We start from the raw sequence: 25,244 nt of genomic DNA, 5'->3' as shown, positions 1-25,244 counted from the left end.
GATTCGGAGATCCGGATCTCAGAATGGATTTGAATCGAAAGATTCGAATCCCTGTAGGGATTCAGTTTCCCCATCACTAGTGCTAACAACAGAAACATTTGACGTGCGATGTTTTCTATGAATGGACAAAAAGGGTGAACAAGGGAATTACTAAAGTTAATTGTCTTATCGGACTATTTGTAACATTGAGTAAAAAAATGAATATCTATCTGTTTATGAGATCCTCTCTTAATTATTCACCTTCCTTCCACTTAATTATTCACCTTTTTGGTCACTCTTGAAACTTATAAAAGAGAAAACCGGCTAATTCGATGTTTTTTCAAATGACAAACATACTTGGCAGTGAAGAATTGAAGCAGTCCTACATAAACGATATTAATTCAAACCGTGAATTTTGACAGACCTCAAAAAGCAACAGTCTCGATCGTTTGTATTCGAAAGCGGCTTCGTAGAAAATGTTTCTATAATAGATAATTTTAGCGAAAAACTCATTGTGCAAAGAGGAACTTTGGTGTATTGTTAGTGATTATCAGTGTCGGTGATACCGCGTGCTTAAATCGACTTTATCAAGCTGGCGTAGAGATGTATTCACGCACTCCAATGAATCGTTTCGGAACAGCTGCCTCATCGTCGCCGACGAAAGCATCAACCCCGCGATCGTTGGCACGGCCGGGAGGATCGAAATTACCTACTTCCTTGTTAACGAAGCGCACCTGCCCACATAACACATCGAGCTCCGAATCCTTAGCAGCCTCTCCTGCCAGAACACCCAAAACATCTTTGTCAGGTTCTGGAGCCGTCAATGGGATAGCAATGGCCAAGTCCAAATCAAGCACCGCTTTGAACATGAATAATTGCTTCACACCATCCAGCCGACCACCAGCGGTTTCATCGAAAAGTGCATCGAAAGATGTTGGCACGCCCAGGAACTTACTAAAGCGCACCAAAGCTCGTGAAGACTTGCTCAACGCTAGGACTCCGGAATGTTTCGCGCCTATTTCAGTAGATAGCCCATTGCCAGCCGGTGCGAAACACCGTTCCAGCCAGCCGAAACTGGACGACTCATACCGCAGCACCACCAAAGAAAAGGATAAGGATGGTTCGATGGGTGAGATGAGCAATTTAAAAGTCGCTGTCCGCATCCGCCCGCTTGCTGTTAAAGAATGCATCGACTCGGTATCGAATATTGTCCGTGTAAAAAATAATGAGATCTTCATTAACGGAGGCAGTACGGCTGACAATTCGGCTGGCGTAGAGCATGCGTTTCATTACGATCACGTATTTTGGTCCTGCAATGCGGATGACCCGGCGTACGTCAACCAGGCCGAGATGTACAACACTATGGTTCATCCGCTGCTGGACAAAGCTTTCGAAGGGTACAACACTTGCCTGTTCGCGTACGGGCAAACGGGCTCCGGCAAGAGCTACAGTATGATGGGAATGGACCTGGATGATAACTACGACGACGCCCCGAATCCAGACGCCGGTATCATCCCTCGGTTCTGCCACGAACTGTTCGCCCGCATCAATGCACTCAAAGGGAAAGTTCACGCCGAGGTGGAAGTGAGCTATTTCGAAATTTACAACGAAAAAATTCACGACCTTCTCTCCGTCACGCCAAGCGATGGTGGCTTCGTTGTGTCGACCCCGGGACAGGGCGCCAAAAAACCCCCGCTTAAAGTTCGCGAGCATCCCGTGTGGGGACCGTACGTCGTCGATCTTAGCACGCACCCGGTCGACTCGAACACGTCCCTCCGGAACTGGCTTGCCGTCGGAAACAGTCAGCGGGCCACGGCGGCCACCGGCATGAACGATAAAAGCTCGAGGTCACATTCGATCTTCTCGGTAGTGCTAAACCTGGTGGAGATCGTAGAAAGCAGCGACCCGGACGATTCGGGCCGTTCGGTGGGCGATGGTCCGACCACGGTGAAGCAAACGAAGCGCAGTAAAATCAGTCTTGTTGATCTCGCCGGCTCCGAGCGTGTTAGCCAGACCTGTGCCAGTGGAGCCCGGCTGAAGGAGGGCGTTTGCATCAACAAGAGTTTGCTGACGCTCGGCAAAGTTATCTCGGCACTTGCTGATCCAAAGAAAGGCGCCAACACTTACATTCCGTACCGTGACTCGGTACTCACGTGGCTGCTGAGGGTAAGTGAAACAGACACACTACAAACACTCCATGTCACATTTCTTTATTAATGCTTTTTGAAATCGCTTTTCGCTTGGTGTAAAACATTTTCAATTCATCGGCAAAGTGTTGGCCTCGAAGAAACACCTCGGTGGTATCGTGATGCTCCGTAGGACCCTTCGGTGATGCTTGCACTTGCACATGATGGCACATTTCGCGCAGCATGGTTTTTTGATAGTCTTTTGAACCGCTTTGGAGGTTTCTGCAACGGATGAGTTAGATGTTTTTCCCTTTTCTTATCAAAGAGTTCCTCGTGAATCACTGTGTCGTACGTCCTTTCTACTTACGCTCCTCCACCGGGTTCGGCTTCTTATCAGCTTGTTTACCGTTGAATAATTTCTTCCACTTCATTTTGGGACAGTTTATTTTTTGTCAATCGTTAAATTGATAATTCACTTTGATTTATTTTTCTATTTTTTTTTTTTTGTTTCGTTCGGTGACCCCCTGCGAGTCAGTGATCCGTCCGTGGTAAGATTCGATTAAAGAGTGAGCCTCATAATGCTCGGTCGTTGGGAAAAATGATCGAGAGTGGTATTGAGAGTGTGAGAGGCAAGTATTTAAAAAACATAAAATTAAAGCCGAGGAAAAAACCGCAACGGAAACGGTTTTGTCCGATAAAAAATGGTCTGATGGTTCTTTGCAACGTGATAACATATAAACCGACAGCATCTTTCGAGTCCCGCTGTGTAGCTATGGAGGCAATCTGAGGAATCTAATCAGGGGGTCGTACTCTATGTTATGTTTCGTTTATAACTAAATTTACCGAGAATAACATATTGTTTGTGACTTATCGGAGAAGAACGATAAGTCTACTCCGATAAGTTTCGTCGTACGTCACCGAATGCCACGAATGATTACATACTCTACCCTGGTATCTGGTGAGTTCATCAAAAGCCCCAAAGGCAATGCAGATTTCCTGTCGCGGATTTTTCTAGTAAATGGAAATAATATAGATAAGATTAAGACAACAAGCCAACTGCATAAGAAAGGGGAAACTCGAATTTAAAATAAAAAGGCAAATTGCGGCAACCACGCGATCGTACAATCAAGTTGACCATAACGATAAGGAAACCCCCGGTTCTTTGTGGTATTTTTTTTTACTAACGACCGCAAACAATCCTACCATTTCCCTATCGAGCTGGCTGGGAGGCTAGTTGATAATACGCCAGAGCGACCACTGTCCTTAAAACTTCCAAGGGGGGAAAATCAACGATATGCATACGTGACCAAACCCGGGGAGGATGCCGGCCATGTGGTGTCGCCAGACCAATGTAAGTGGCCACTTATGTGTCGCATGTATGCACCCTGCTAGCATGCAGTGTTCAGAGGGCTGCCCCACTTGAGGCCGGTCTCAAATTCCTATCGGGGCCATTTGTTTGCTTCGTTTTATTGTACCAACGTGGCTTGTGGGGTAGCCCGAAGGAAGGGGCACATCTTATCGTTATGAAGGAAAAGGGGGTGGCTCGTAAGGAGCCCGGCCTCGCTCCCTTCGACCTGTGCTGTGTTGCCCACTCGAGTGCGCAATTTAATCTTGCTGATAACCTCCAAAAAATACAATTAGTGTAATTTGCGATGTATTGTTACGTCGAAATCTGGATGTTTTCTCCCCGATTATGGGACACTTGTGAGTGGTTTCACTTCAAAGGTCGAAGTTGATAAAGCTAAAACAATACACGACGCAGGTGTAAATTTTTGCTCTCTTAACTGCTTTAAAATGTTTGATGAAATTGAAAAGACAATGTTTTCCATAGCTCAAATGTTTATTTAGTACACTCCGAAAACGTTCAGGTAAAAGCGGTACAGTTGCAGCCCTTAAGACATATCATTAAGCAATTATAGTAGTGTAAACTCTGGTTGTATAATGATTGGATTACAATGCTGCCAATTTAGTTACGACCTTTCTCTAGCCATAGTTGTATATTACATATACTAAGCACTACCAAACGCTACCCCGTACAACAATAATAAAACTTATCATTATATGTTACTAAACTCACAACGGTTCAAAAATATATTGTTTCAAGCTCTAACGATTGGAAATTTGGCGCCTATCATCCACTTGGTACAGTCGGTTGCATTGTTGTGTACGCCCTTGCTTACGTACCGTATCTCGTACCTTCCACAAAATGCTATTTACTTTCGACATGCTAAAATGCATATCTAAAACGTTTAATTTACGCTGCATGCTGCATCTCGTTTTCTATATTGTGTTTTTCTAAGTTCATTTTTCTACAAAAGTTCTCATTAAATGTTAGGTACGTTTTCGTTTTTGTTTTCGTTCAGAATTTGATTGTTATTTTTTTCATAAACATGATTTTTTTCAAATCTGCTTCCTGTGTGGCTTTTTTATATACTTTTTCATATACTGATTTATTGCAATAAAACACATTGCAATGCCACTTGAAAAGTACAGATTCTGTGTAGCATATAAAATATATATCAGTCTTTATGCACCAACAGTGACCACGATGATGGTACTGCGCTACGCATTTCCCTCACATTCTCTTTGCCTTTGCGGCCGTGAAAATTACGGCTTACGGAAAGTCAGATCGAAATCATTGATAGATTTTTGTTTTCTTCAGATGATTGATTACTCTTTGTTGAATGTGGTGGTACGATTCTTTCCGCTTACGCTCTCATCGCGTTGAAACAAAACCATGATAGAGTGGGTCCCACTCGCCCACCTTTTCCACTCCGATCTGAGCCATAATAATCTCGCATTCAGAAATGAAGAAAAGTGTTCTATGTGTGACAAATTACAACTACTCCAACTTTCACTTAACCTGCCTTATGTTACTAATCATTCAGATTATAAGATAAACTCGTTATTCTCCGCTTTTCCCTCGTTCCCCGGGGAAGGGAGAAATACGCTCGCCCTATTTGCTTTCGATCGATTCCTGCCGGTTGAAGCCAACCATGCCACGGTGCACGTGTTGGTGATCGTTGGTGGGCGGACTTCCGGAAAGGTTCGATCGTGGCGCCTCGCACGCCTCCTCGCCCTCCTCGTCCTCCTCGCGCAGCTCTTCGGTGCACTCTTCGGCGTCTTCGCTGATGCTCTCGGACGTGATGCGCTGGCCGCGCTTACGCATGTACGCGCCGAGCGGGCGCTTCTTTTGCTCCTTGCAGAACGGGCAGGAGTCCTTGGTGGACGCCTTACTGCCGGACGACGCCTTGCCAATGTAGCTGAGCAGTTTAGCTGCAGAAAGGGAACGAGAGAGAAGGAAGAGGAAAAACGGTGCGATAAGTAAAGGCCGAGTTCAAATTACAGTCACAAGCAACTAAAGCAGCAACAGTACATAGTATGCAATCAATGTTGACAAACGTGGCCAACAACACCTTTGGGTGCAGCTCAAAGCTTGCCTGATGCTTTGTTCTTCTGTCCCGATGCCTCCCCAGTCTCGCAGGTGTCCATTTCCTTATCTTTATACCTACCGACGCAAACACTGAGCTTTCGGAACCGGAGCAGTACCGAGACTGATTGACCATGTTATCTAATCAATGTGAGCCTCACACCACCCTCGGTGTGGTGCGGTGGTGTTCTAATTTAAACCCTTCCCTCCATGCTCTCCCACCATCAGCCCACCCTTGTGGCGAAGAGTGTTTGTCCGCAGAACAAATACTTGTGAATTTACTAGCCAGCCAGGCTCTGCTCTATTTGTACGTACTGAAAACAATGTTTACTGCATAGGGGCGGATTGACCTTCTCTACATGGGAATTTGCATTCGTTTTTCGTTCGGACAATTGTTCTCCGGGGCAAACTTCGGCTGGCACGACTATATCTTGCGCTTAGCTGCAAATTTAGACAACACTTCACCTTGTACAGCGCTGGCCGTAAATAATTGGCACAGAAACAGCAGCGACACAACCTTGGGGAATTTGTAAAGTTATGGGTGTAAAACGTTTGTAAAGTGTGCTAACCGGCTGTTAGTTTCGAGGAAAGGAAGCGTCAACAGGATCCGGTCCCCAGGAAACACACCGTCGTCACGAGATGCTGCGTCCCACGTTTGTTGTTTGCAAGCTTTTACGATCCCTTCATGTGATCTGGAACTGTTTACTAGCTGATAATGTTCTTCTCGCCTCATACGTCATGCACGTGCGAGATGGTTTATTGATTCAAACTGCACACTAAGCACAAAATAAAAGCTTCTAGTTGAGTAAATTGTATAAAAGTTTTTTTATATCTGCTATCGTCCTTTTTTTGCGATTCTTAATCATTTGGGTTTGAGATATTTGGTTATGTTCTTTTTGTTTTGTTTTTTATCTCCTTGAGTTTTTCCTGGATTTTATAACCAATTTATCTGTCTTGTGGTTGTGTGAAACCGGAGATCGCAATATAAAAAGCAGTTCGCGCTTAGTGCGATAGCTAATCTAGGTCAATATTTGAAACTCTATGTGTAATTAGCGGGTTTTTGTTACCATACGGCTAAGGTTTATTAGCTTCTTATCGGTAACATTCGGTTTCCCGAACCATTGTTTTGCCGAAATTATCGACATCAAATCCAGTGCAATCCGGATTGCTCGTCGATCAATCGACTGCTGAAGGGCATGGGACAGGGTACGGCTTGGCTTGTACTGATATCGGGACTGGTTTTTTTTATTTTATTCGGTAATGGAGTTAGTTCCTAACAGCGTAGAAACATGTGGCACAAAACTGATACGAACGAAGTTGATATGTCGGTGATTTTCTTAGGAAAGCAAACAGGGACAAACTTGATGAACCGATGATGGCAGGCGTGGCGGACATTCTCCTGAGCACACGTTCCCAAGCTATCAGGGGGGTGATAGTCGACACTTTGCTGATAGCGCTTATCTGTGCGAGGGCCGTAAGACTGTTGCAAACTTCTTTTCCTCGGACCTGCAATAACGGTCAACGCCGGCGATCGAAGAAGTACGCAAATCGTAAAAGGTTATCGCCGATGGAGAGAACACTGACGGAACCGGGGTTGTGACTGCCGGAGGAAGATAACATTATTACATTGTCCGACCAGGGATACGTTCAGTGATTTTTCTTGTCTGCACGAAAGCAATCAAGTCTACGGAGCGAGGGAGGGGGACTCAAGCCCACTATCTAATTGTCGTCTTGCTTGTCTGGGAATGCCATCGCCAAGAAGACGGCGGCGACCTTTGCTCACCGACGGTGCGTAGCCGACACATGCACCAACATGCAGCATATTAGGGCGTCTACGTGCCCGCGTGCACATGTTGTCCGATATTATTTTTAGTCATCATAGTCCGGCAACTTCACACCTACTGCCGTTTCTCCTCCGGGCGGAACCGGTTTGGTTGCACCATGGGGGCTTCTTTTAAGTCGAAGGCATTAGGACACCTCTGAGAACGGTGGGTTGGTTCATGTGTAAGGCTGCAAAATATTACTTCGTATCGTTAATTGCTTCGACGTCACGGAGATGGTTGAACAAAGAACCATTTGCACGATATCGTCCGATCTTTCTTTTTGTTTATTTCAATCGGTCTTCGGTGTGGAGTAACCTTTTCCAAGGTCTACGTAATTAACTATCCCGCCAGTGGCCAATGGCCTCCACGTCCCGCGTGTACTACCTCGACGTTAGCCATTCAACACGTTCCATCAAATAATAGTCACCTTCTGCCACAAGTGGTGGGTCAATTTTACAACGTCCCGAGTCCTTCCCAACGCATGCGCCACTCGGTGGAGACGTTAGGAAGGTGGTAGACATACTTTCCACACACAGGCAAAAGTAAAAATTTAGGTCAAATGGTGTGCGGCACGACGTTGCCACCAACCGTGACCAACACGAGGCGCAGCCCTTCGACGTGACTGGTTTCACTTTTTTGTTTCGGTGAACATCACCGTCTGGCTTTAAGTTGCATCGTGTTTTGTGCAGCGGAACGCCGTTGCGAAAGGAAATGGGAAGCTCCGGCGAGGAGGTGGTATAAATGACTTCGTTAAGTGTAACCTCTCGACCCTTACCCATGCTGGCACAGAGGAGCGTTGGCTTCCGGACTACGGAGAAGATTGGATACTGTACGCTACTGTTCACCGCGTTCTCGTACGCTGTAATTGCATTACCGGTTCATGCCGGCGCAATGTAGGACGATCGGACGATTCCTGATTGAATTGGACCGACGATCAGTGTCTTTTTCAATTCCGGTCATACACAATGGGAAAGAACACTGTTTTATGGTTGAATAATTGCGTTCGACAAATTGGTTGTTCTAAGAATGCAATCATATTATAGCTATTTATTGGTTACGGATAAACTTAACAAGTCTATCAAATTTTTCAGTTCAATGAAACATATCAAATCTGTTATCCAAAACACGGTAATTTTTTCAAGCCGGCTGCATATCATTAAACTTTTGGCATTCTGGTCACATAGACACAGGTTGACTATTTTAAAATTTGATCATCAATATGTTATATCACTTTAGGGATCTTTGCGATAGCAAGTACAATAAAACGATCAATAAATTGGATTAAAAAATTAAAAAGATGATATAATTTGCCCATGTGTGATGAGAGAGATTTATTTCTTTTACTATTATTTTTTGTTTTTTAGAGAGAGAGAGCTATAATACTGGTTATCTTTACAACATTGCCAAGCTATAACACCCGTTAGCCAAGGGTTGCACACTATTGTAAAAGTGGTTAGAGACATCGATGGTAATTATTAGCACATCAGTCATGATAGGAGGTGCTAATTAAACCTCGGCTAGCTTGTGATCTCTTCCCAGGTCGTGCCACGTTAAGCTATGTGGCGTAAGCAACTGTTAAATATTCACGATGATCATATCGCGATGCCGTGCCGTCTGACTGACATAATTCACTCCAACCATTCCTTAACTGAAACGGGAAATGTGTTTCAGTTATTTTTGCAAAATAGGTCCAATTAAATTCAAGGTTTCCCTTTCACCCCGCCGGAAATGTTTTTAAGTAAATTCTCAGGCCACTACCAGCGACGTTATGATCTTCACCGTCACTTTCTCGGGCCGGTAATGGACATGGTGGTAGACACGCGTGTGCCAATAAGTGCGCCTCTGGTTCAGACGGGGCAAAAAGTATTTAGATTTCGAATGCCCCTTCTTTACTCATTTTTAGCATTTACTCTGCTGCAAATGGCGTAACAGACAAGCCTCTTTTTTGCGCACCCTGATCGAAGGACACAAGCGCGTTACCTCCAGCGACGTTAGAAGAGATAGTAATGTGTGTGTTTTTTGTTTGCGAACCCTTCTAGGCCTTTCATTTGCATCGTATATTGCGAGTAAACTTCCGCTCGCCAATTCTATCGATGGAGCTTTGGCTGCGGGGGTCAGTTGACGAGATTATTTATGATACGGCCATTCGCGCTGTTCGCGGATGACTGCGAATGAGATGATGATAGTGGTGCTGTTGGTGTTGTTATTGAAGGCGAGAGATGTTTCTTCCCTTTTTAGAGACATCATCAAACCCGGGTTGACTAACGGAACGATAAGTTATTGGCCGGATGGCACTTGTTGCTCACACCGTGTGCCGAGGAGTGTTAAGTTGTCCTCTATCGATCACCGGAATATAGCATATATTACCACTTCCTTCATACCCCTTTTAAATTGATCTACATCCATCCGACTCGCCCAGACTGTACTGTACTATCTCCCAAGCAAACTCTTCCCACAGCCGGAAGAGGGAATGTAATGCGATTAAACTTGGATGATGTCAACCATCGATGACGAGGAGAAGGGTGGGGTAAGTACACCGAGATATGTGTGCACAACACCGCCTCCATGTCGAGCGGCCGGAACAAACTTATTGCGTTGCATTTTCCGCCTTTATATGTTCCTTCAACTCCTCCCACCCGAAAGGTGAACTGCTGCACTGAAGTGTGATGGTTCGCTGCGGAGTTGGGTTCTCCTGGAATCTTGTTTGCTATTTACTATTTTCATCTACCACCCTACCGTATTCAACCGGACGCCTCCGAGAAACCGGTCTCGATGGGGTGTTCATGTGTTGTGGCGGAAGAAGGCTAACAACCACCAAACCTGGACCTGGTGGCCACGAGAGACATACGAGATCGCGGAGAGCGGCTCGTGTTTCGTTGCGCTTTGCTGATCGTCTGTACAGCGGCCTCAGCGGTGATTGACCACAGACCCCCTGGTTCTGGTTGGCGTGGTGTGCCAACCGTGGTGAGCGATTTACGTCAGAGAAACGGACGATGTCTTTGAAATTGATTCGAGTTACCTCTAACTCGCTGGCGCCGGAGGTGTTCAACATTCCACACGAGAGCCCCAATCGATCGGGGGGTTCTTTTATACACACCGTTGAATCGATTAAGCTAAGGTACGCGTCTAGCCACAAGATTTCGTAAGACGCTTTTGTGCATGCTTGCGAGGGGGAGACCGACCGCTTGAGCCACTGCGCCAGGCGCCTTACTTTTGTGACCGAAATAGTACCAAGTGTTTTTTCGCTGGTTGGGTTTATTTTAAGAAATGTTTTGTTGAATGACTAGATCACCCGACGGGGCCGGGAGGGTATGTGTCACATGGGGGAGGTACGCACTAACTTAGTCTTACTATACACGATGAATAGTAGAATGCATTTCATGGCGGGCGTCTATCGTAATTCAGAATGACGTTTTTCGCCGAGCTGTGACCGACGTGGACACCAAAGTGGAAGTGGGTTATATTTATGTTTTGGTCGACGCCAAAAATAGTTTTTCGTCTGTGTCCGGTGACTGGGCCATACGCCGCTTACACATTGGCACACGTGAGCATAAACCCTGTCGTACGCCACCGACCTTTCCCCAACCGAAGCGTTTCGAGTCAAAATATCAACAAAAACAATCTTCCCTTGAAGAAACATGGTCATGGCCAAACAGACCGGGTGGGGAGGGGGGGGGGGGTTCATATCTCGTGTCTGGCAGCTGGAGACGAATGAAACAGGTGAGCGTTCAAGGCTCGAAAACCATTTGATTACTCTAAGGAATTGTTGAATTGCTCTGCGTGCTCGTCCAATCCGTTCCGGTCAGTGGTTGGACACAGCAACAGAAGGCCAGGAATATGTACAAGTGTTTATTGCTACGTTTTTCCCCTGCACCAATCCACCTTATTTCGCTCATGATGGTGCGCTTTAAAAATCAAGTTGGTTTTTTGCAAATCCTTCCTCGAAAGAGTTCGTTCTGTTCCGGACGGTAAAGACCGAACGCGTAGTAGATCGAATCGAGCCTCGAACGAGGTTAAGAGAACGGAAATGAACTTTTTTGCAACCAACTCGCGCATTAACCGCCATACTTCTCTTCATCACCACTACCGTCCTGCGCTAATAAATGCCTTTTTTTTGATGTTGTTTTGTTTGCGGTTCTGGTTTTCGGTGGTTCAAAGTCGTCGAGGCATACGCGCGGGCAAGAAGCCACAGGGGAACGTCTTGAGAGTTTCTTACCCTTTGCGCACACCTCAGCCAGAGGCCGGGGCTTACGAAAGTGTATGAGTGTTTGCACACGCGTCCGTACCGGCGCAAATATATGTTTACGCAAATAGTGGTAGAGTGCGTCGATCGTACCCACCTTCCCTTTGCGTGGAACATAACGTACCATCGGATACCGGTCTGAATCGGTTTAAGGAAAATGCCACGACAGCTCAACGCATGAGAATACAACACCTTTCGGTTGAGATTTCCGCGGGCTGGGGTCGGGGAAAGAATGATAGTGAAGTGAATTTTCTAAGTGGGGTTTTTTTTTCTGTTGCATCAAAACTGTTGGAAATTCCACGCGAATGTTTCTAACGGAAAATCGTGAGCAGTAGGAAATCCCAGTTTCAAAACTATCCCATAGTTCATCTAAATGCTGCCAGTTCGCCGCCAGTTGGCGGGTACGATCGAGTACGGGCTAAACGATCGAGAGATCTCTGCTTTGCGGATACGCAATTGCCTTTACACGACACGGCGTATTGTAGATGGTTCGTCATGGCGGTTGTTTACCTTGAGCGCTGGCGGTGCTGCTGGAGCTCGAGTGATGACTGCGTTGCTGCTGTCGTTGCTGCTGTTTGCTCTTCGAGACGGGATTGTTGAGCGGATTCTCGAGCGTCCCGTACGGGAACTTCTCGTAGTCCCGGTAGACCGGGCCCCGGAACGAAGAGTACTGGATGCTGTCGCTCATGTAGTAGATGTCCATCGTGTTGCTTTGCACCGTGTGTTGGTCACAAGCGAAGAGTTACGGCTACGAAAATACTGTCTGTTGTTTTCAACCCGCCGTCACTAAGCTGCTTAGCCTGCTTAGATTTCAGTGAAAATCAGCAAGAGAAACAAAAGTCCTTGGAGAAATGTGAAGCGTTATTGCTTTCCGTCCAAACTAGCCGTGTCCTTGTGCAGCTGTCGGTCTCCTTCCACCGATTTGACCACCCGTGAAATCCGCGGCGGAATATCTTGGTTGGTTTTTATTTATGTCGCGCTTTGTCCCTCAACTGGGAGAAAATGTTTTCTCGTTTCCGCTTTCCGGCTTAACGATGGTGCCACATCGAATGGCTTCTTTACCGCATGTTCCGATAAGGCTTCACCAGGATACTTTTCTGTCTATTAACCGTCTAGCAGTTCATCGGATCATTTGTTTCACGTTTGTTCGACAAAAACCCGTGCCTTCGATGCGTGTTGTTTGCTCACGGCAGTGATTTCATTTGGCGCAATGTGTCCACCACTATGTGGTACAATATTCATTCAGCATTGACGAAACACCCCACACAGCGCCTTCTCTATCGTTTTGTTGGTAAACAAATTAGCAAAAGGAAGGGGAGATCACACACCCTCTTCGACAAACACTTTCACTTCACCGTGTTTGTGGGATGGGTCACTTTGGGGGTTTTTTAAATCGTTTTCGTAGCTGTTAAAGTATTATTTGGCGTTCACAATTTTGCCGTTATTTTTTAACACTCAATGGTAAAATCACGCCTCCGGTACTACCTTACACTCGGAACACTTGCATATGAAACGGTGCTATGAAAACGACGCAATATTCTAGCTCGATTTGCGATTTGAACACGTTCGTCCGGTTTGCTTTCCGCAGCGAAACTGAATCAACCGTACGGAGCGTGGCCACGGATATATAAAAACACACCCCACATTCCACCATCCGCGCGGCACCACCACCATCGTCCTGCGTCCCGCCGCATGGTCATCTCTCTCGACTCGCACATACAAACGCGGTACGCATCATCGCCGTTCGGTTACTGGTTCCGACGTTGGATGACGATCTTTCGGGGTGGTACCTGCACACCATTTGGGCCTGGAGAGACGAAGACGACGACGTGGTGGCACACACGTAGACGCGCCTCATCTCGCGCACGCGTTCAAACGCGAATGTGTTCGTGACGGTTTTGTTGGGTTGCTGGAAGGAGAATGTACGGTTGTCTGGCGTTGCAACGGCGGTATGCCTTGCTGTCCACGTTAAGGGTATCAGCACATGGATCTTCGCAGTGGATGTTGAATACACTTGGGCTCCTTTTACTGTAAAAAACATACAAATTTCAGCTAAGACTTCAATCAAATATGTAAGGCACGATCGATAAATTTGTGTTCAAGTACCACTATTTACGGGACGAATGGTGCCTAGTGCTCTAAACTCTACTGACCAGTTGACGAATAGCTCAAACTTAAAAATGTAATTGAGTTGGTGATTATATTGAAGATTATCATTTCTGACATGTGTTAGTAATTTAAGAAATAAAAATACAAGCATAATAATATGTTGATATAATATGTTACTATGTTAATTAAAAAATATGACAAATTTCGCCCTGCTCAAAATTTATTCTCTCTACTTTTTTTAATGTTATTTCGTCATCGATTCCATTAATTAATTGATTTGTCAAATTTGTTTATTGATTAAAATGGAACAGTATTTAACTATCTGATACTTTAGTGAGTCAAAACTTGGTCATCTGCACATGTACGTGTAGCAATGTTCGATTGTTTTTTTTTCGATTGTGATTGTACGATTGTTAGTATGTTTTTAAAATTTTCTATTTTTCAATTGTAAATATTTATTTTATTTTATTTTATTTATTGAGGTATGACGGATGTTGTCGTATTGTCAGAGCCAACATGCTCTAACTGACTTTTTTGTTTTTATGGCAATTCCTTCCTACAATTAGGCCTTATCCCGTCCTTTCTCGGTTACAATTGTAAATATATTTTTATTAACAATCTCATAAACATTTCGTTAAAAATTATAAATTTAGTTTTGAGTAGGTCTTCCAAATCCCAGATTATCTTTGAACAAATCAGCAAGTTCGAAAGACCAACTAATCTTCTAGTTTCAAACATATTCTTTCTTATACTCAGTCTCAACTGGTGTGCGCATCCCTGTAGCTTGCTCGGGTGTTAAGTGTTGGTGTTGTTTCTTACCAAAACGACGGTTATTTTATTACTCGCGCTCTTCTGCCACTGCCTTTGCGCGAACCCGCGATCAAATCCACCGCCATTCAATAAAATGAGAGAGATGGCGTTCTTTTTTTTGAATTTATGTTCGTTGGAATCGCGCATGGATCATGTACCCCAACAACAACCATTCACATTCACGTCCCCGGCGACCCGCGGTAGTGAATCCCGTGAATGCACCAGAGCAGTGAGAATCGGAATGGTTTTTAGTTACAGCAAAAAAAAAATTAAAAATTTTATACACACCAAAAACAACCATCTGCCACGTTGTGCACTGCTCGACACCGATCACCACGACAATAGAACGGACTGTGTTCTAAGTTTTCGCGATTAGATTAACTCGCCAGACGGTAACCTCTTGCCCGCCTGGTGTTCCTTGCGTTTATGTGCAAAAGGAAAAGAGAGCATAGGAGATTAAAAATAGCATTCCCAGCATCGCCAGCCAACGGGGCCTTGATCAGCAAGGCACTTCGCTAGTGGAGCTTTGTTTTTGATAGTGCCCGGCAAAAGGAACAAAATTGACTGAAAACAACTTTTCGGTCTGCTTCCATCTGCTGGCGGTGTATGACTCAGTGAAGGAAAATTGCAGCACAAAAAATTGACCAGGGTCAAATATGTCGAGTAGAATCGCTTCTCAAAACTATGAAAATGATATGAATATACCCAATTTTGATAAGCAGATATTTGGAAAACGAAATTAATTGGCATGGACTTGATTTTTTTTTTGCAGGACTTATGTATGTTAGGATTTCTACAGTTCAGTCCCAATTTTAATTACTATGGTCTTAGTCTTAGCTGATAGTAAGCTAAAAATATTAATTTTATTATCTTAACTAACATTAAATTTTTTATGTGAATTTTTTTTCCAATTTAATCTATGTTTTCATGCTTAACTAATGCATTACATACTGCTTACATTACAGTTCTACATTGCTTATATATATTTCCTATTACATTACAGTTCAACTTTGCTTACGTATATTCCCTGTTGAAAGCCTATTCATTGTGATGAGGTGACGGGTAATCTAATTGTAATGTACAATTAAGACAATCGGCATTAATCAGCCTTTGGGAATATGAGAGCTCAAGCTCAACTTGAAACGACAAGTAAGTGCAAAAATGCAAACAAGGGCATGACAAAGAAAGAACCTGAGATGAATAACGGAAGATAATAAATATTGACAAAGAAATACTGCCGGTTATCTGTACTAAGGAACTTTGGTGAAGTGTGATCATAGACCGTGCTGCTAAAGTTATTCCCCCTGTCTGTACAAATGGAAATAATAACATGAAAGAAGCTCTTATCAGTTTTTTTTTGTAGTAGTTGAACAACGTTGATAGATTATTCAAGCGATGATGCCGTTTGCAAGGAATTATATAAGGGGTTTATCCTTTGGAATATACATTTTCTTTGCGTTGAAGATGAAATTAATCTTTCATTAAGTCATGGGTTAATGGTTAAGTCTCATTGGGTAAAATAGATTAAATCATGTAATACCCAGCTCGAAGGGCACTTATATGGGCTTTTCCACTTAAAGTAAAGCAACAAAACTCAACGATGCGTTAGTGTAGGGGCTGACAAACGTTTTACGTTAAAAATCTCTGATCAAAAAACCCCAAAAGATAATTTTAATAAGAAGATCTAAGACCATAGTAAAGCAATGTTTGACTTGTTTGAGTTAGATAGTAACATACACTAACAATTTACGATAATATTTCAAAGGTTTATCTATAAATTTTTTTCTTGTTGCGAGTTTGAATATTTTCGCCTCTTTTCTTTGGAATATCGGATAAAGGCATGCTTTTGCAGGTCTGAATTTCTCGACCCTTGCTTTACTTTGTTTGCACTACGCCCCGGAGCACCATGTGCACTTAACTTCCCATCAACAACACTGTCCTACCGGAATGATCAATAATCAAATAATCAAAAGGCAAAAAAGAATAGGTAAGCTTCGGCCCGGACCGTATCATTCACCATACAAGGCCAGCTGGATTGACCCATCGCTTATCTGTAACGACGGCCCTTACAAGTGCGCTCGGTACCACCTTCACTCCAAGGCTGAGAGTGAGGTAATCTTACGTTTTGAGACGTTTGACTAACGAAGAAAATTCGCAAACCATAGCGAATTGGTCGTATGAAATATTAAAAAAAACGACGTCCCAGACATCCCACCGTAAAGCGACAAGCAGGAACCAGTTTAAAAGTCAATCATTAAGTCGTAAAATTTGGTAGTCCTTCACCAAAACTAAAGATAAACTACCGAAGCAAGGTTATTCCTGTTTACTGGGTATAGTGTTTACGCCACTATACAACCTTCCCTGGACTTACCTGTGGCGTTCGGGTAGCACCAACGGTCCCTGAATAGTTTCGTACACAGCGCCGTTTTTCTCTTCCGGTTTGATAACGATAGAGGCACTGACTACGTCGCATCCGATTCCAACCTCCTCCAACCTTACACCGTTTAGAAGCGGCAATGCGTAGTTGTCAAAGAAAGCCAAACCCTCCCCATAAGGTCACCGTTTGCAACCAAGGGGAGCCAAGGGTGTTGACACGCACGTCGTGTTCATCATTGGCGGTTTGCGGGATTTAAGTCATTAGTGATTACAGTGCGCCCGTCGGGCTAATGCGGCGTAGTTTGGAGGTACCGGTTTGTCGATAACGCAAACAACAAACAAATCTGTTCCCGTCCGATTATCCAACCTATTTTTCCGTTCAGAACACGAGCAATTGTGAACAACGCAAAATCGACCCAAGTACGTTTCAGCTCGGTATGATTCAAATATCTTACCGTCTGGAATGATCGTAATATGACTCGTTTGTTTGTTCTTGGTACTTCAAAACTCTCTTCTTACATCATTCATTATCTATAAATAGAAATTTTTGCAACGCGAAGTCAAGCAGTATAAAGCTTGTGACAGGGACGCCTTTTCTCGAATCGAAAGAATTGCATAGTCTTAATATTTGCTTTGCACACACCCTCCCCAGATGAAGCTTGAGCTAATAGTTCCACCAACAACCGGTGCTCTTTGGTCAATTCCTTATCTTCTCCTTCCTGCAAGTGTGCCAGCGATCGACTTGTGTAAACTTGTGTGTACCGAATGGAATGTTTCTAGAACTTTTAAAGAAACACTCACCCACCGGAAAGCAATCACTTATTCTGTCGTCCTTTCTGAACGTGATCCACTTCGCTGTTTTATCTTCCTTAAACACTATAAAATTGCTTGGTGATAGACTTTGAAACGTGTAGGTTAGATAAAAGAGAAAAAGCACCTGTCGGTTCTAGATTACTCATTTTGGATAAATATTTGATCCATATAAAATGTTGTAGAAAAAATCAATAAACTCAACGGAAACTTCTACTGCGAATTGCGAAATAAATGGACAATATTTTCTCCGGAATTGGTTGTTGCCGCTGGTTGGCTTTGGTTTAAACACTAGAATCCAAATTGACATTTTGACCCCAACACAATTTTCGATTTTAATATCTCGAAAACGGCTGAATATTTTTACAAAACAAATAAAGCTTTTCTTAAAATTAAAAACTACATCTAAAACAAAAATATATGAATGGAATAATGGAACAAAGCACAGGACGGAAACGATCCATGGGAAATTTAAAAATCCACATCTTCATGGTCAATTTGTGGCGTCATTTGTTATCTTAAAAATATAAAATGATTTTTTAAAGGTGGCCCAATATATATATAAGCATTAGAGCGCATACTTTTTTCTGAATTTAAGTGATATACGATTTTGAAAAAAAATTAAGAAAAGATTAACATTCGATTCACATAGTTCTTTTTTGTTTTACGCTGAGCTAGAAGAATGATGAAGTGGTACATCATAAAATTAAAAACGCTAAAAGATAGTCAACAAATATACTAAAAAGTAACAGTTTACGGAGACAAATTCAAAAATAGCGTCGAAAATACAGCGTTTTAAGAATAGGACTCAACATTAAAGTATTCGGGCAAGTTTCCAAAGCAATGTATTCTAGTGTTAAGAGCCATCTCTCAATAAAAACCTCTAAAATTGTGCTTTTCAAGTTCCTCGGTTTTTCGGCCGTATATTAATGGCCTTACCGAATAGACATATTTGGTCGATTTAACAAACAAACGTGTTCATGTATCGTACAACCGTTTCATATTTTCGTGGAGCAGAAGGAGAAGGTAATTCACACGCGATGTATCACAATGTTTGCCGCTCTAATACATTTGTTCTAATCTAAATGGCGCCACCAGGCCCATTACCATCCGTCCAGTGCATCTTGCAGTGTTTGCTGGGTGCAGCCTGCGGTTAGTGAACAGAAAATGCCCTGTTTGACCCTGACCGTGGCTATCATCTTACCGACAGTAGTGTCATCCGGATTCGTCTTATCTCCTTGCGCCAGCGAGATGTTTGTAACCGATTTACTCTCAATCTAAACTACATTTAATGCGTTCCTGTTGTAACCTGTGTTATTGTATCACAAAAAATACTAAAGAAAAACAATCAATGTGATTGAAGTGTTGGAAAAAAAGAAAATTCATAATATCAATTGTATTTTTTTAAAGCAACGGTCGGGTTTGTCCCTGTTGCCCAGCTACGCCACGCGCAACAAAGCGAAAGGTTATGTGGTCGTAATAATTGTAAGTTTTTTGTTTGGATTTATTGAATTTATTGGCCGCAACGAAGTGGGTTTCGTTTCGATTGGACGAGTTTAACGCTTCCGGTCGCAACTTGCCTTTGTCGCTCTTTGGTGGTGTTTATAATTATTCAATGGTTTAAATGTGTGGCAATGACACAACGAACTATTCTATACTGCTCGACTTTATGCGCATTAACTCGTACTAATTAGTGTTCCTTCCTCTCGTCGCCAGGAATCGCTCGGTGGAAACTCGCGTACGGTCATGCTCGCCACCATTTCTCCGGCCAGCATCCATGTGGACGAAACGCTGGCCACGCTTCGGTACGCCCGTCAAGCCCGTAGCATCGTGAACCGCGTCAAAGTGAACGAAGACCCGCACGATCGCATCATCCGGGAGCTGCGCGCAAAAATCGAACGGCTGCAGGTTTTGCAGCAGGAACACGAGCGCCAGCGGCGTCTCTCGGAGGCCAATCAGCACCAGCAGTATCTGCAGCCACGGAAAATCATCATCGAAACCACCACGGTCGACGACAGCGAGGTGGAAGCGCTGCGGCAACAGTTGACCGAAACGGAACAGGAGCTTGCCAAGGCGCAACGTTCGTGGCGAGAGCGGCTTCAGGAGGCTGAAGATGTGCGCCGGACCGAGATGAAACTGCTCAGGCGGAAGGGTCTTGCCCTGGAGTTGTCCGCGGAGCAGAAGGAACCCTGCCTGGTGAATTTGGCCGCCGATCCCATGCTTTCCGGGACGCTGTTGTACATTATTCCACCCGGTACGGTACTTATCGGTCGTCCTTCGTCTTTATCCGCACCGGATATTGTGCTCGAGGGGCCGCTGGTATCTCCAAAACATTGGTAAGTGCCGGAGCCTCGCGTTTATGGCGGAAAGATGAATCTATAAACAATTTTCGCATTCATTTGCAGCGTAATCGAGAACAAGAACGGAATGTTGTACATTATGCCCGAACCCAACACCGAATACGAGACGTTCGTGAATGGGGAGCTTATTCAAGAACGGCGCAAACTGCTGCATGGTGATCGGTTGGTGATTGGTGGGTCACACTACTTCCGCATCTCGAACCCATTATGTCCCAACAAAACGACACAAGTTGTAAGTGACCACTTGATGCCTAAGAAAGATTTTCTACGTTTTACCAACTATAGCAATTCCATAGATTATAAAATTTAATTGTGATTTCAATGATAATTTTTCCATTTGTTTTGTTTGTGTAACCTTTAAAGCTTACGAGGAGAAGTATGCTCGCCTCTTAAAATTAAAATACTAAAAACAAAATGCAAAATCAACGGGAAAACATTATATTAGATTTGTTGGTATTTTCAAACTATACAAAAAATAGCAAATTATAGTTTTGTGCTATTTTTTTAAACTATAGCACAAACATTTAATTTGCTTCAAATAAAAATGCGTTTAATCCTTCGTCGTGCCATATTAACTGTGTTTGCTTGTGCATTTATGTAAACTCATTTGATAAAGAGTCATTTAATCCACGAACTACCGTACTGAATAATCATAAGCCTCTAATCTTTTTTTTTTTAATTATTATTTCACTTGTAGATGGTTGATTTCCAGCTGGCTCATCAGGAAATCTTGCGTGAACAGGAGAACCGACTGCGACAGGAACTGGACGCCGAAAAGCAGGCTACCCTAGCACGTATCGAGGCCGAGCGGATGGCCCAAGAACAGGACTACGAAGAACGGCTTGCCTCGCTCGAGCTAGAAAAGTTCCGGTACAAGTATCGCAAAGAATTACTAGAGACGGAACAAGAGGCACTATTGCAATCTGCTAGCAAACGGGACAAACCGAACAGTCCCAAGGGGGATCGGTCTATTGAGGAAGACTCGTTCGAGTGTAATCCAAGTGCTGAATCGAACTTGGCCGATGAAATCCGGCGTATAATGGAGCACACGAGCGATGAGAGTCTAGCGCACATTCAGATGATGGTCAAGGAAGCGAGCCAACGCTGTCGCGATGTGGGTCTCGAGTATGAGTTTAAACAGACGCAGGTTTGGCAGGATGAAGGCATCTTCCGGGCGATGGTTAACATAGTGGATCGTGCGAATGGTCGCGTTGCCGAGTGGCTACCGGCGAGGCTCGAGTGTTGGCTGGGTTTCGTCCGTGATCGGGACGATCTTACCGCAGACAACATGTTCGAACCGGTCGATCTCATATGGAACGATGCGGCCGATCAATCGGCCAATGAGTCTCTACTACACGAATCGCATAACTCGAGTCGTATTTCTCTCACTCTTGGCTCGCTAAAGGATGCCATTCTCGGGAGGCACAGTTTGGTGTCCAACACGAGCACAACGTCGTGTGGATCGCCAAGTACCGGGGCTGTTGGAAATTCACGCAAATCACAGGGCCTTCTGAAATCCATCTTTACCAAACCTTCTATGGATACCGGGAATGAACACGGAAGGGTTTCCGGTGGAAGCGCACGAAAGGCGCTATTTATCGGTACGGACGACAACGACGAAAACCTTCCTAACAATTGCCAACGCACGAGTGCTACCAAAGCTGCCCCGCCACGGCGTTTCGATCAAAAAGCATCACAGTATTTACGAGACATTCATCTGGCCACACTCAAACTGCGGAAGCTATGCGAGAAACAGCAGGATTCCGCTGGAGAAGGGAATATGATGGATGTTGACGGTGATAACGGTCAGGTGAAGGAAAGTCGTCATCCATGTGATGTTGATGGAGCATTAGCCAACCAGTGTCTAGAATCGATTGGTAATATCGAGCGATCGCTTCAAACGATCCGATCAGCACTGACCGAGCACAACATCAAGGAAGCTACTCTGAACGCCTCCGAAAGTGACTATGGACGTACACCAAAGGCCGTTCGGTTTCTATTGGAGTAGCCGAGTGTATAAAGGACTTATTTTGATGGCACAAGAGATAAGTTAAATCGCGATACTTTAAAATGGATTTAGATAACGAAATTCTTGCCGTAGCGTCTTAGATGGGTATGAAGAACAGGGTTGGATAATTCTAAAAGTTTTGAACAATTTTTAACTTTTATATTTACAAAATCAAATCGATAGTGTAAAGCTCATTAAATCGATGTATCCGGGTTGTCGGTTGAATGTTTTTTACATATATATTGTGTTAAATAAAATCATTTTCGTGGCTCCATTTTTGTTTACGATACCATTTTCTAAAGAAAACCTTAAATGAGTTTTGTTTTTGACTAGTTTCGAACTAACCGGCTCAGCAACAACGAAGAATTCTCCTGCGGAGTAAAATCAATCTGATAGTGCCGAAAGCAATACCAAGCCGTTGAAATTAAAAATAAGTAACAGCTCTTAGGTGCTGTAGTTTATGGTTCAATTTCGTAGCGTTTATTTCAACTTTGTTAAAATACGAGAATTCTGGATAGATTTTCAGTAACGTTTAGAGAATTTGCTTTTCTGCCCCAAAAAGCTTTGCAAAATGTCTATTTCACACACTTTAAATTTAGACCTCTCTCTCTCTCTCTCTCTCAAGAGTCAAGCAGGGCGCTACAGTTCCCTAGAAAAAGTAGTTTTATAATACTAACTCCCTACTAAATTCTCAATTCGAGCGGTAATACTTTTAATTCTTCTCGGGAGGGTAACTATTTCAGCAATTAGTTTACGGTTTCTGCTCAGGATTTAATGCTGTGTTTATCCATCGCGTAACTACCTTTAGTTTACTCTACGAACCCATTTTTCTACCTATTAGTGGGGGGTGGGAGAAAAATGCCCTACGGAAAATGATAACGTAACGATCACAGCTTGCAGGTTGCGTCATAGAATTGTTTGTTTTTTTTTTTTGCTTAGTTCGATTAGGTAGGTTGTAAGTTGCCCAATGCGGGAAGAGAAAGGAAATAAATGCAGGTCGCGTCGTGTCACTTGTGGTATGAAGACCAGCCGAAGGCGGGTTTACAGTTCGTCCCTCGGAAGTGTTGTCCGCTCGCACGGGCAGTGGTAGGCTTCGTCAGGCTGTTCAATCTTCTCCATGCCCGGTTGCACCTGAATCGGGCTGACAATGTATTTGGCGTATTCCTGATCGGGAAAAATCATTTCAGCAAATCGCTTTCTACCGTCATTCTTTTTTAACTTACCTTGAACAGTAAAGCATGGTAACAGTAAATGTCCAACGGTAGCAGATTGGCATTGATGAATGCGTTCGCGTTGTCCCGTATTTCGCGCGCCTGTTCGTCATTGTCGCGGGCCCACTCGATCTGCTGCACCAGGTTCGACAGGTCTGCCTCGAATGGGATGTAGTGACGCATCGGTACCAGCTTCCGGTAGAAATGTTCGTAGTAGAACGAATCCTGTTTCATCACAACCGAACTGCCGGCAAGGAGGTACGGCAGTCGGTACGCCGCTACCGTTCCGTCCACATTAACCTGATAGCGGTAATCGAAAAAGTCATGCATCGAAATATGCGCAACCCTTGGGCCAAACTCGCTTTCTTCGTCACGGAAGAAGAAAAAGTTTGTCAGTGACGCGTTCAGTAGATCGGGATGGTGCCGTGCGAGAGCCACCAGTTCCAACCGTTCACGGCGTGCGTCCCGTCCACGCCAGAAAGCCTTTGGATGTTTCTCCGCCCAAGGTATTCCCCTTCGTTGGATTGAGAGCATGTCTAACATGACGCGACCCATGTTCTCGAGCGTTGATTCGGTAATATCGTACGTCGGCATCACTATATCGAATGTGTCGTCGCTGCCGCACCAAGAAAAAATCGGGAACGGTCCGGTAGTGCGGCTCTGGCCACCCTTCTTCACCAGCGGCCAGTCGCCCAGGTTTACGAACAGCTCCATGTCGGGTAGCGTAAACTTGCGCGCCAACGACAACAGGATCGTGTCCATGAACTTGCTGAAACCCGTATGTTGCCCGTAGCAACGTCGGTGTACCTGATTCCGCAGGATTACATAGTTGCAGTGTGAAATGCTACCCGGTTTGTCGTACTGCTGAATCATGCGGGTGCGTAGACTGGAGAAATTGATGGCCCGGAACGGTATGAGATCCATGTCGATCTGAGGATCACCCAATGGGCAGCGGACCGTCTCGAGCCACTCGTCAACCGAGCCCTGCGGACAGTAGCACTGCTCCGAGTACAGTGTGCCATGGATGACGAACGGAGACCCGTTCAAATGGATGCTGTTGTGCCGGACGTGGATCGATACATCACTACACGATTCGGCCAACTTGTACCGAATGATGCTTGATCCATCGTGGCGATCAATCTGGCTCAATCGATACCGGCAGGACCCAAAACGAGACTGTCCGATAATATGAACGTCGTACTTTTGAGACTCATTGATTCTACAAAATGAAGGGAAGAAATTTACAAACTTTACGGATATTCTGAAGGAAAAAAACTGTGCACACACTTTTTACTCTCCGCGTCTCTTGGTTCGATGAAGAAGTAACGCGCTGGAAGGGTGGCCCGGTCTGGTATTTCCACTCCTGGTCCCCATACACGGCTCTTAGTCGGATCGATCGTACGATCCGTTTTGGTGCAATGCGCACAAGTCCAGCATACCAACGCCAACAGCAAACGCAAGTACCTTCCCGATTGATCCGTTACCATGCTGTGGGGTTGGATTTGCTTTCCCGCGAAAAAACAACACCCGATCTTCCTCGTACACTTTTCGTATCGCGGTAACTGAAGCGTGACTTCGTGATGCACTTCTGGTTGCCGAGGTTTGGTTTGTTGGTAAACAGAAAAACTGAAAAACAAATTGACGCGGCTGTCTCATAGTGAGAAGATAATGTGCTCGATGAGATACATATGGTGAGATCATAGTGAGAAATGAGCTCACTATTGCTATTTTTGAATTTAAATAGCAAAATTGCTCACTTCGAATAACGGCAGTTCCATCTAGGAAAAGTAAAATCAGAAAAATTAAAAGATGTTTTCAGTTTTAGTCCATACTCAGTGAATATTTCATATTGATACACCCAAAACAGTACACAAAAATAAGTTGGATTAAAACAATTGAAAATTTACGATAAATTTCGATAGATGAATCCGATAAAAATATAATATTGATCATCTGCAT

At 44.1% G+C, this 25,244-nt stretch overlaps 3 protein-coding genes across 3 annotated transcripts; 1 reads left to right on the top strand and 2 right to left on the bottom strand.

Moving 5' to 3' along the window:
• Positions 1-582: 582 nt before the first annotated feature.
• On the top strand, positions 583-22,375 carry LOC131265789 (kinesin-like protein KIF14). Its single transcript, XM_058268102.1, has 4 exons — positions 583-2,145; positions 19,423-20,042; positions 20,112-20,298; positions 20,764-22,375. The coding sequence occupies exons 1-4, from the start codon at positions 583-585 to the stop codon at positions 22,072-22,074; spliced, it is 3,681 nt and encodes a 1,226-aa protein (XP_058124085.1). The 3' UTR covers positions 22,075-22,375.
• Positions 3,938-13,167, bottom strand: LOC131265812 (uncharacterized). The gene is made up of 2 exons (XM_058268133.1): positions 12,112-13,167; positions 3,938-5,381 (listed from the first exon to the last, which is right to left on the bottom strand). The coding sequence occupies exons 1-2, from the start codon at positions 12,302-12,304 to the stop codon at positions 5,062-5,064; spliced, it is 513 nt and encodes a 170-aa protein (XP_058124116.1). The 5' UTR covers positions 12,305-13,167; the 3' UTR covers positions 3,938-5,061.
• On the bottom strand, positions 22,221-24,880 carry LOC131265796 (protein O-glucosyltransferase 2-like). The gene is made up of 3 exons (XM_058268113.1): positions 24,573-24,880; positions 23,298-24,504; positions 22,221-23,238 (listed from the first exon to the last, which is right to left on the bottom strand). The coding sequence occupies exons 1-3, from the start codon at positions 24,770-24,772 to the stop codon at positions 23,116-23,118; spliced, it is 1,530 nt and encodes a 509-aa protein (XP_058124096.1). The 5' UTR covers positions 24,773-24,880; the 3' UTR covers positions 22,221-23,115.
• Positions 24,881-25,244: the final 364 nt, after the last annotated feature.

This window comes from Anopheles coustani, chromosome 2, assembly GCF_943734705.1.
Source record: "Anopheles coustani chromosome 2, idAnoCousDA_361_x.2, whole genome shotgun sequence".
In the NCBI taxonomy this organism is placed as follows: Eukaryota; Metazoa; Arthropoda; class Insecta; order Diptera; family Culicidae; genus Anopheles; species Anopheles coustani.
The sequence above is the reverse complement of the archived record's forward strand: the minus strand, read 5'-3'. Positions and strand labels throughout refer to the sequence as shown.